Source organism: Notamacropus eugenii, chromosome 7, assembly GCF_028372415.1.
Source record: "Notamacropus eugenii isolate mMacEug1 chromosome 7, mMacEug1.pri_v2, whole genome shotgun sequence".
In the NCBI taxonomy this organism is placed as follows: domain Eukaryota; kingdom Metazoa; phylum Chordata; class Mammalia; order Diprotodontia; family Macropodidae; genus Notamacropus; species Notamacropus eugenii.
In genome coordinates this window covers 124,668,458-124,680,883 of record NC_092878.1, presented here as the reverse complement: position 1 = coordinate 124,680,883, position 12,426 = coordinate 124,668,458, and the positions used below count along the sequence as shown (strand labels likewise).

Here is a 12,426-nt window from a genome sequence, read left to right as displayed (position 1 = left end):
ACCAGAATGTAATGTTTGTACTGGTTAAAAAAAAGGTCATCAGCGGAAAAGATTAGGCAATCAACATAAAGAAGCAAAGAAACCTGGCAGCCTCACATTCAATACTAAATACTCTAGCTACTGAGGTAAGGACTCACTTTCCAACAAAATCTTCTATACAAAAATATTGGTAACTTCTCTATAATAGGTAAAAATCCAAAGAGCTGAAATGTCCAACAATTCAAGGAAGGCTGAATAAACTGAGGTTTTTTAGTGTAACAGAATATTATGGTGATAACATTCATGGAAATATGGAAAGACCTATGGGGTGATGGATATAGAGTAAAATCAGCAGAATAAGAAATGAATATACTTTGACCACAACTATATAAAGGAAAGAAAGGAAAATGGAGCCAATGGTGGTAGAATTTTAGACAGACCTTGAAGGGTTCTCAGAACAAACATATTTTGTTTGTGTTTTATTAATTCTTTTGTTTATGCCTTGTTAATAGCCAAGAGTTTAGAATAAAATCTTCCTCCCAGTTTTCTGTTTACATGATAGTCTTTGTTGATGATTACTGCACATTGGTGTCTTTGAACATGAGAGGATTACCTAATTAATTTTTGTTACAGAGGGAATATAATAAACATAGTTTCCCAAGAAATCACTGGACATAAAAATGTTCAGTTTATACACTAGTCTATACATACGGACACAAATTGTACCCAAGTGGAACACGTGCTTACTGTATGCAGAGAACTATGATCGGAACTGGAAGAGATAAAAAATTTAGACAAAGTCTATGCTTTCCTATAGCTTATGGTATGATAAAGGGAAAAGCCATACACACACACATATATGTATATAAGCATGATGCACATACATATATAACTATGATATGTGAAATTATGTGAAAAAGATATTCAAGGATATTTTTCACAAGCTAAATTTTCAAAATGAGTCGCAAAACTAAGGCCAAGAAGGGAACTATTAAATGAATTTTTTAAAGCTTTTAAATTCCTACAAAATCTTCAGATATAATGAAACATTCTCAAGATGTAGATATTTTACATTATATTTATTAGATTTACAAGATGAATTCATATGTCCAAGGAACTAAAATGTTTAGCCAGAAAACTTTCTAGAAATGCCCTTCCTGGCCTCCAGAAGTAACCACATCCCTAGGGCATGCATGATATTTAAGAAAAACCACTCCTAAAGGGTTCAATCCAACCACAGGTACATTCATTTGACACTGTGTTAGGTAAGTGCTTTAATAATTTCTCCACAGATCAGTGAGACTGGTTGATGGTACTATTCTCATTTCATAGATAAGCAAACCCAGGCGTCAATCAGTTAAGTGACTTACTGCCATGAACAAGACAATTAATACAGCTGAGATCAGGACTCTTGTCTGCAGAGCTCTTGGTTCTTGCTAAGTCATCTTCTAGGAAAACCCTCATGGGTATTCAGGTGGGTAGTAACAATACACGATCATACAGTAGCAAAGACCAGCTATGCTACTCATTTTTGTTATGTTGTGGTTCATAATGTGTCATCTGCCAGTACAGGGGGCTAGAAAAATCCTTTTGTGGGTTCATTCATTCAATAAGTATTTATTATATGCATGTCGGGTGTCTGGTACTGTTGTGGTCTAGGGGTGCTAAGAACCCCAAAATGACAGGGCAAAGGGCACAGGTCTGCTTCAAAAGAACTGACCACTCAATCCTTCTTTCACTCAAAGACAAGGTTTACTCTGTTGCCAATAGAAGAGCAGAATTTTAAGAATCTGTGCGTTTGGGAGGGACTGACCTTTTTTTAATAAGAGAAAAAGACTGTGGGAAAATTTGGGTGGGATTAAAGAGCAAATAGCCCTGGGTGATCCTGAGGTAACGGAGAAGGGGGCTAGATGGGATTAAGGGTGAGAAGTAGGCTGGGGTGCTCTGGAGGTAACAGACAATGGAGGGTTGGGCTGGGTGAGATAACAGAGAATTGAAGGCTGGCTGGATTGTGTTTATGGGGTCCAGGTACACAGTAAAGCAATGGGATGAAAGAGATAAAAAGGAAACTGCACCCAAAGGACTTGTACTCTATTTGGGTGAAGGAAACAAGATGTATGTCTAGACTCGCAAAATATATTTAAGGAAAACACAAAGAAATTTGTGGAAATTGGGGCAACAGTACCTAGGAGAATCTGGACGGTTTAAAGAATTTAGACTAAATTAACCAATACTCAAGATTCCACTGATATTTCTAAGTGGCAAAGTCTTGGCTAAATGGGAATCCTTGGTTCTTTTTCACTGGGCCCTTTCTCACAGATTCCTTCTCCACCTAGGTTTCCAAAGGACATATGTGGGCAATCACTCGCTGAAACATCCATCATATCTACTGCAAAATGCTCATAATGATATGAGGAATAAATAAGAAGCATAACAAACATTGCTGATACATGGATACTTAAACTGTTTTCATTCTTAACATAATTGGTTTTATCATTAGGCACTGGGGTAGGTGGATTATGACAATGCACTGCAGCTGGCGGTTAGTAACATCCCACATTCCCCAGCCTTAGAAAACAGAACAATGCTATAACCTAGAGGATTTACTACCAGGTCAATTGCATCCGTAATTATTCTTTTCTTTCTCTGAAAATCAGTTTTATAATTGACTGAGAACCGGAACTAAACAAGGGCCTTTCATTCTTGTGGGGCTGAGCACCTTGTGTGGAATTGTGATAAGAATTTTTGACACATCTTGGTATTTATATCTGCAAATATTGCTTTTAAATTCATGCCATTAAAGTCTAATTTCTTGTGTTGTTTTTTTTTTTTTTAAAGGAAGAAAAATCCATTCATTCTCTGTACAATGCAGTATCTTTATAGCGCTGGGTAATGAACACATTTGCTCATGGCTCATCTTTTTTCTTCCCACTGACCATGAAGTCCAACCTGTAAGGACTGTTTCATTTTTTTCTGTCTTTATATACATGGTATATACACAGCGTATGTAAGGTGAGTTTTAGTGTAAGTAAGGTGGATTTTAGTGTTAGCACAGTGAATCTTTGTTATTATTTCTCAGAGTTGTTTCCCCGGATCCATAGCCATAATAACCTCCGGTTCCCAGGTACTAGATATGAGTTCCCATAGTTATGGTTCAAAACATGTCTGCCACCCTTGGGCAGAGTTATATAATGGCAAATAATATAAACATCCACCGTGGCTGCGCAGTGAGATACAGGGATGAGGTGATGTCAACTTGGGAGGCTAATGCTGGCAACATGCCTTCTTTGTCTGATGCCCTGTAAAGCAGGTGGTCAATAGACAGCGAATGGGGAACCTTAGGGTTGAGTGCACAAGCTGGAACACTGTGTGTGACTTGATCCGCTCCCATCAAGGTTTAGGGGAAATCTGTGTCTGCCTCAAACGGCCCCCATTGAGGCTTGAGGGGATTTAGGAGATGCACAAGTTGTGCCCGTCTTGATTAACCCCATCAAGATGTTGGGGTAGCTGTACCCCCTTCTCACCCGCCCCTGTGAGAAGGGTGATTAGGGAGTATTGTAGGAGTTTGTGCTTCTATTATCAGCAGTCCTCTTCTGAGAAAATTAGACTAGAATAAAGTAAGATTATTAACCCCTTCTTAGTGTCTTTCCTGCCTGACAAAATCAAGAATGAACCTGTGCTAGTAGCCTGTAAGTGTGCTGTGTTTATCTGTCTTACAGTGGTATAAAGTATACCTAGTATATGATATATAACTATATAGCACACTGTATACAGTATATATACTGTACATATATATACATATATAAAACACACATACATACACATATATGTATACACACACACTTAGGTATAAATAGATACCTAATATAGTACACACACGCACACACACACACACACACATCCCTAGCTTAGTATGTATTAGATGTTCAATAACTGTTTGCTGATTGACTGACTCTCCACACAAAACACAAACTATCGACAAGGCATACAAAGGAGGTTTTCATTTCCGGATGAAAGAGACCAGAAAATATGGAGGGGAATGAAAGTGCCTTTGAAAGTATTCACACACACGTGTACACATGTGTGCTATGTGTGTTTATGCACACTTGCTAATATATGTAGGGAAAACACACAAACACGTATGTGTATGCATATATACATATAAATATGCACATAACATTTAGGTAAAAGAATGGTTATTTCTAAACGTCGCTACATTAGTATTGGGCTATATGTAGAAACACAAATTATACACTGGATTTTTTTTTTAACAATCATCTCTGATTTTTAATAGGCTTTTTGAAGTTAATTATAGCTAGTATTCATATATAGCATTTAAAGGTTTGCAGAGCACTTCATAGACGCTATCTGATTTTATCTTCACAATGACCCTGTGAGGTAAGTACTATAAGTATTCTTCCTTTACAGCGTGACTTGCCTAAGGTCACTGGGCTAATAAGTGCCTAAGGCAGGATTAGAACTCAGGCCTTTAAAAAGTTCTAAGTGTTTTAATATTAATAATAACCAGCATTTATACAGCACTTTAAAGGACTTTACATGTCCTCTCTTTTAAGGCTTATACAACTACATTGCATATATACACACATATATTCAACAGACCTTAAGAAAAGCATTTCAGATAGTCCATATGTACCTTGATACAGTCTATTTAATACTACTAAATGAGTGCCCTAAATTTTACTTCTGGAAGAGACTACCAGAATATTCTTGGAAACAAAGAGCTGCCCAATGGAAAGGTTTTTTTTTTTTTTGGAGGGTTCTCCTTCTCTAAGGCTGCCTCATGACATAGAGTCTGATGGGGTAGTATTTACAATGGAATACCAATGTTTTCCTAAAAAGTATCCCCTGGAACAGGTTCACAGAAAACCCCAGAAACTAGGTGCAACTCTCTCTGAAAGTTTGTAAAGCAGCAGAAATAAACTTTTTATTTCAGAATACAAATTTATATTTATTTAATTTATTTAAATTTATATATAAATTTAAAACATTTGTCTGATCTTTATTTTTCTTACATTCCCTCTGCCCCAAAGCATGAGGTGTCTTTCCTTTTAAAATGTCAATTAAAGAAATAGTATAATGTAAAATAATCAGTTTACTACAACCCAATTCTTTCAGTATCCCAGGGTTATTTCACAATTTGGCAATCACCATCAGCTAAACTACCGGATGTTTGTATGCTTTCATGGGCATTTATTCTAACCTAATTAGGTATTCTAACATCTCACAGCAAATTCTTCCTTCTGTTGTAAAAGAATGCAACTATTTATGCCCCCAAACAAGAACAATGAAACTTAGTTAACAGTAAAACTTTGAGAATACACTTATACAAAGAATTTTAAGTATAGGAACTATACCTATTAATGGAAACAGAATGTTTTTTTTTCCTGATAATTTTTGGTTAACCATATTTCCTAACCTTTTTTGGGGTGCGGGGGTGGAAAATGGGGGCTGGTCTCTCTATCCTGACTAGGCTGAAAGCATGGAGGTCTGATCTTACAGGCCTGATTGGCATGGAAGCTTTACCCTGAAGATTTGCCCGTGGTCAGGCAGCTTGGTGGCCCACTACTCCTGGAGGCGATATTACCTGGCCATCCTCTCCAAGGCCCAGTGTTCATTCTCTCCCTCTCTGTCTCTCTGTCCTCTCTCTCTTCCACTATCACACAACTATCTCCCTCCCTTGAGATTCACCAGATGCATGTATATCACTTGATCCAGACTGGGTTGAAGTTATCTATAGGGCTCTAGGTGGTTCTTCTCCATTTAAGGAATTCAACATCTGGATTGGTTTTCCTATCAACCTTTGTATCCTGTACTTAGGTACTCCAATATACAAGTTGAAGGCCTCTAAAACAGTAGTCTCCGAAGTAGCAGCTGGGAATCTGAGGAAACATCCTAATGTGCTGAACTAAATGTAGCCCTTTTGCAGCACATAAGTACTAAGCTTCAGCTTCCACCACTACCCTCAGCCTCTCCAGCAGTTAAGACTATAGGCATGCACCACCCTGCCTGTGTTGTTTAGACACTGACATTCAAATGCACTTTTGGCGAGGAGTTGGGAGCGAGTTGAATAGGTCATCCATCGCTGACAACAAGAGTACAACTAAAAGAACAGTGCTTCATTTCTAAGGTGTTTCTCCTGGTGTATTTTTATGAGTGTGCGCCAGAGAATTTCATCATCCTCATGTAACTACAAGTGGAAAAAGTGAATAATTAAAGGATTCTCGGCTTCAGGTGAAATGGCATCAATCTTACAAGCCTGACAACATTTACAGAACTTCTACTGGGCAGGTGTGTGCTACAAATCGTTTTTCACCAGGTTTTTCCACCCAGCTAGCACCCCACCCTATATCTGGCTTCATGCCATCAAGAAGAATTATGGGTAACTTTGTAGCTCCCATCTCAAGAATGCCACACTTTGCCTGTGATGAATCTCTTTGGTTGGCTTGCAAATCTACTTGGCACATGGGTCAAATGGAAGGTCAGGAAACACAAGCAGAGAAAATGGCAGCGAGAACGGCCCAGGATGCTTATATTAGCATCAAAGAAGGATTGTTATTTTTGGTATCTGATGCGATTTTCAACATAATTTTTCAAACATATACACATCAGACAGAACTGCGGTACTTCTGCAAATGTATATTTTAAAAGCAGTCAAATGCTTGCATTTTCTTTCTCCTGTACTTTTATGTTAATTTTGCAATCAAGGATAACTTTAGGAAACTAGTATTGGAAATGAATTAGTTACTGATAGCAGTCCATTGTGAAAATATACACCTAAAAGATGTCAAAATATTTTTTCCTAACCTGTATAAATAAGCAATTCAATTAATACAAGAAAACCAGGAGATATAAAATTATTAGTTCATTTATGACAAATAACAAACAGTGGTAGAAAATTTCTGTTAATTGAAAAATCCAGGTATCTTCTCCTTTGAATGCTTATAGATCTCTTGTAACTTGTGACAGAGATGCTGTTGGAGGGCCTATTTTCCCTAAGTATACTTGGCAACAGTTAAGAGCTTAACATTAATTATACAGCTTCATTAAACTGGGAAATGAAATACAGGAAAAATGACACAATGAAGTGTTGTTGCACACTGCCCTGTTTCACTGACAGCTGCTGAGCTCTACAGCACTACTGACATTCTCTTACTGCAAGATGTTGGGCAGAGTTTGCACACACACCGTCCCTGCCTCAGAATAATGGGAACATTTTGAAAAAGAGAGTGAAAACACCTCACAATTTTATTACACTTTAAATGAATATGTGCAACTGTGACCCAATCAAGTCTATGGAACTCAAAGCCTAATTTCCCAAGGCTGATAAATAAATAAGCCCTCTCTACCTAAAATGACCAAAGAACTTCAACACTAATAGTACTGTCATATTCAGTAACATAGCTTCAACATGCCCATCAATCTCAACTATAACTTAGTCTGGCAAAAACTAAGCTTTCTTTTTCCTCATTATCTCTGCTGGCATTTATGTGCTAAAGGCTCCTGGGCATCTCAATATTTTTTTACACCTGTCTCCTCTGTTGCCTTATTAGCCTTGTTACCTTCAAATTCTGCTGTTTCTTTATCATCTCTTTAAATACAATCTAAATCACTCAGAGAATACTTATTCAGGTTCCATTTTCTCTTTCTTTCTTTTTCCTTTGGGTCATTTTATTGCTTAGTACAATTTCTATTAGAATGGGAAAAAGAGAAAGGAGGGAAAGGTCAATCAGGCAACATGGATATTGAGGGAAGATGCTGGAACGAATGACTAAATAAGGCTTGGGAATGATGTGGTTCATTAATTTGAGACATTCCTTTTATTCCCCTAGATCATGAGTATGTTATAAATTTCTCTTCTTGTATGAAACTAAATTAATTCTTTGCATATATTATAATGAAATCACCTAAAAAGATAAGAGTGATACATTTATCCCTCCACAGAGTACTGTTCTAGTAACACCTCATGACATGGAAAAAGTCTTGGGTTCTCCAACTTTATACCAGTGGAGTGGAACTCCATCAGGTTCTAGGAAGCTGGAGAGTCTATAACGACAATTCTTGGGACAGACCAAGTTTGGTGTCCCCGAGACAATCCAGCCAAGAACAGAGAAGCTTCAGCAGTAGCAGATTCAAAATTAGGTGATGGATACTTTGGCCATGGCAACCCATGGATGGAAGAAGAAATAAAATGGCTCTCAGTTCTGGGTGACCTTCTTTTGCTTCCAGAGTAACAGTGGTAAAGTAGCAATAAAAGAGAGGCTTGTTCACATGGGCTTCTAGACCAGCTATTGACTTTAACTATGGATTCTCTAAATATGAGATCTTTATTATTGGAAAAAATTTAATGAATACTAACATTTTCATAAAAAACACAACCAGAAAACAAAAAAAGAAACGGAATCAAATTAAATAGCTAAACAAAAGTCGGCAGACTGGTTTTCTTGTGAACCTAAAAGGAACAAAAGAAGGATCATTTCAAGCATTTTTACCTATGACAATCTGATAAAGCCTAGGGACCCATTTCTCAGAATAATGTTTTTAAATGCATAAGATAAAATACAATGGAAACCAATTATATTGAAATACAGTTATTAAATATTAAAAAAGGTTTACAGACTCTAGGTTAAGAAGAACACCTTATTTAAAAGAACTCTTGGTCATCTTGCTTTGCAGGGAGCATAAGCAATAAGTCCACAACTAAGATAATGGCTGATTAGATGCAGTTATATGCTTCAGAAAATGAAAAGATACAGAAAGTCTTTGAAAAGTCTCCCAAGATCCTCCCATGCTGGGATACTCAGCAACTACTATGCAGAAGACAGGACTTAGCAGAGGTTTGGGAAAAACAGTTCAAATTTGAGACATGAAATGCGGAAGCCCATGCCTTTAAAAAATGTTGAGTTGCAATGCATCCTTTTGGTTTTATGCTACAACCTTTACCATAACCCAATATGATCTTTTCCTTATAATGATAAGCAATGGTTTAAGCAATGCTGACCAACCCAGCAACCACCTCAGTGGATAAAGCACTGGATCAGGAGTCAGGAAGAACAGAATTCAAACCTGTCCCTATACACTAGCTGAGTAACCCTGCCTCCATTTCCTCATTTCTAAAATTTTGAAAATAATAGTACATACCTTCCATTGTTTTGGTGAGGGTCAAATGAGATATTTATAAAGTTCTCTGAAGCTCTACATAAGTGCTATCATCATCATCACCACTGTTATTACTGAAGTATGTTTTATTATCAGTTCTCTGAGACAGAGATTGCTCTGAACAGTTTCTTTGAAAAGAAAGCTGAAAAATGCTAGACATAGTGAGCCCAGAGCAACATTGCTAATTACAGATGAGGCAGGGCTGTCATAATCAGTTGTCAGTGTGATGTCTGGGTGAATGAATGAAAAAACATTGATTCAGTGCTTGCTGAGTGTCAAGCACTGTGATAACATATTAAAATGTTCAATGAGTTTACATTCATAAAGTACCATGTAAGTGATAGCTATTATTAAGTGTGGGGAATACAAGCCCAAGCAAATAAGATAGTCCCTGTCCACGAGTTACTCACATTCTCAAAGTGCAAAGAGGAAGAGTTGGGAAAGAGCTAATGGCAGAGGGTGCATATGGTGGTATGGTTTGGAGACAACCAGGGAAGTGGCTTGTTGGTCTTGGGACCAGGATTAGACTATCCACAAGGTAGAACCAGGAGCTCAAAGTCAACATCAGAGCAGAAGAAAGGCTAGATGTTGGGTGGGGCTTGAGGTCAAACGCAGCCTTCTAGGTCCTTGAGTGCGGCCTTTTGACAGAGTTCAAGTTTTACAGAATAAATCCTTTTATTAAGGGGATTTGTTCTGTGAAGTTTGGATTCAGTCACAGGACTGCACTTGAGGACTTAGAGGATCATATGTGGCCTCGAGGCTGCAGGTTCTCCACTCTTGGTAAGGAGACTCATGTAGACAATGACAAAAGCTTCAATTTGACTTAGTCAAACAAACTGTTAACTCCAAGTAGAATGATGTCAACACTTCGTTCTATCTTTGGGTTGTCTGAAGAACTTGAAAGTTCTCCCTTAATACCGAGTTACATGGAATTCTTTTTCTTTTACCTCTATTTTTAACCCTGACGTTTATTTAGAAAGAATGATATGCCTGACAGCTGTTAAAAAACAAAACATAACCCACTCCCAGGGTTACTATTCACCCAGTGTGAGGTCAATGAATGTTAATTACTGGTCACAGCTCACTGTAAATGAAGAAGCTGCCTCTTGGATTCGCCCTATAAAAGCACTTATCTCTACGAGGCAATACCAGCAGAATTATGGCAATTATGACTGAATGACAGAGAACAGCACATGCTGACCCTGGGATCCCAGCCAGTTTATGCCATTTCTGGCAAGCTGAAAAATCACCCACCATCCTTTAAGATGGAAAATTTACTGAATTAAAACCTGATAGAAACAGGTAGAAACTTGCTAATCTGATTTCCTTGCTATATCTGCCAGTAATATTCCTCTGCTCTGATAGATGGAGATTATCACAAACCAGGACCCATTCTATCACAGAAGATCTCAAAGAAATGCTCATAAATCAATGCATGTGCTGTGTTCTGTACTGCCTTCTCCTCTAAGTCTGACCCAGATTGCATTCATTTATGGTGCAGTGAACCTTGTCTACCTCAATAGGAGAGGGGGTATCTGCTAGCAGTTTGAAGATCCAATGGACAAGAAGTTCGTTCAAGAAAAACTGAGATGGTCTTTATGTTATCTCTGGACTACTGATCACATCTCACCTCGACAAGCTGATGAGATAGATGGAAACTAATATAATCCTGTTATTTTCAGATGAAGGATAATTTTTATTTGTCTTTAAATAGTCAAGTACTTCTGTTAATAGACATATTCATGACTAATAGTAGGCTAGAAAAACCTCTTCCTGATAGATTTTTAAGTAGTGTACTTAGACAAGAAGGACAAGAAATCTGCCTTACTTGGAAATACATAATTAGCAATCCTAACAAACTTACTTTTAGCTTTTTTTAGGACAGACTGGAAAATGCTTTTAATCCTGATCAATCATTGTCTGTTTACTTTGGCATGTTGGGAACAAAACATCTGCAGGGTACAGACAGTTCTTCTAGTTTATGGAACTAGCCTCTTTGGTTTTGTCAAAGATATATGCACACATACATACACACAAGATTTTCTCAGAAAAAGATAAATAGCTCTTTAAATGTAAGAAATAAACTACCTTAATTTTTAATCTGACACATTAGAAAACTAATAACAGTGCTCTGAGTTTTTTGGAGGAAAAGTATTATTAAATGAATCCAAGGCATTATTATTATTTCTTGAAATGGAGGAGTGATTTTAACAAAGAAGAAAGATAGACTGATGATGTTTAGAATATTGAAGCATTTGGGCCACATGGTATGATCACTGGCATACTTCAATATCTTAATCTACCTGAGATATCACTGATGTGGGTCACAATGCAAACCATTCACACATAATCATTTCTCTTGTAACTATCTATGTCATTTTGTAAATTCCCCAGAGGAGGTAAATCTGCTACGTAGGGGACTTTTCTTTAGATATCTTGACGTTACATGGATTACCAATGGAGTACAAGGACAGCTGTTTATCATGATGTCCAGCCTATCTCCTGGTCAGTTAAACATTTCTCTTACTTTGATGATATTCCTTATGCCACAACTGAAAGTCATATGGCAATCTGAAAGGAACCCTTAGGTTAAAAAGATGGACCTTTATTCCAGAGGTAAGTTTGAGCTCACTATAAGTGATTACTTCAAAACAATCCAACCAACTCTCCTCTTTCTATTCAAATATATACCCAGTTTGTCAACCATTCACAGGACCTGTCCATGATATATGTTCTGATGGATCAATTCCATGGTTTGAATATCTGCTGTGTAGCTTAGTATAGCCAGTAAGGACAACGAGGTGGCACACTGGATAGAGTAAATGGTCCTGGAGTCAGGAAGACCTGAATTCAATTGTGACCTCAGATACTTACTGATACTTATTAACACTTACTCAGATACTGCCTGATCTTGGGGAAGTCACTTAACCTTGTTTGCCTTAGCTTCCTCATCTGTAAAATGATCTGGAAAAGGACATAGTAAATCACTCCTATATCTTTGTTAAGAGAACCCCAAATGGGGTCATGAAAAGTCAGATACAAGCAAAAGAATGGCATATCTTTTTTGTTTTTTTTTTCTGTGTGGAGGGCTGGGCCAAACTCTTTTGAGATATCATGTATCTCATTTAGTATAGTGCCTAGAAAAAAATAGGTACTTAATTGGTTGGTTGTTGTCCTTGGTTCTCAAAGAGGACCAAAATGACATCACCACTTTAAAGTGAAATTTCAATGTGTCTGACTGTAGCTGATTAGACCAATACAAGCTTGGAA

The 12,426-nt window shown here is 37.5% G+C and overlaps 1 protein-coding gene across 8 annotated transcripts in view; it reads right to left on the bottom strand.

Annotated features, from left to right (window-relative positions):
• TBCK (TBC1 domain containing kinase) overlaps positions 1 to 12,426 on the bottom strand; it is a 259,980-nt gene that overhangs the window by 91,412 nt on the left and 156,142 nt on the right. Inside the window, exon 23 of one of the 8 annotated variants that reach the window (XM_072625041.1) lies at positions 8,336 to 8,449. The exons of the other annotated variants lie outside the window; for them this stretch is intronic. Within the exon in view, the coding sequence (XP_072481142.1) occupies positions 8,406 to 8,449 (44 nt within the window). The 3' untranslated portion in view covers positions 8,336 to 8,405. Of the gene's footprint in view, positions 1 to 8,335; positions 8,450 to 12,426 lie in introns of those variants that run through there. 8 annotated transcript variants of the gene reach the window in all.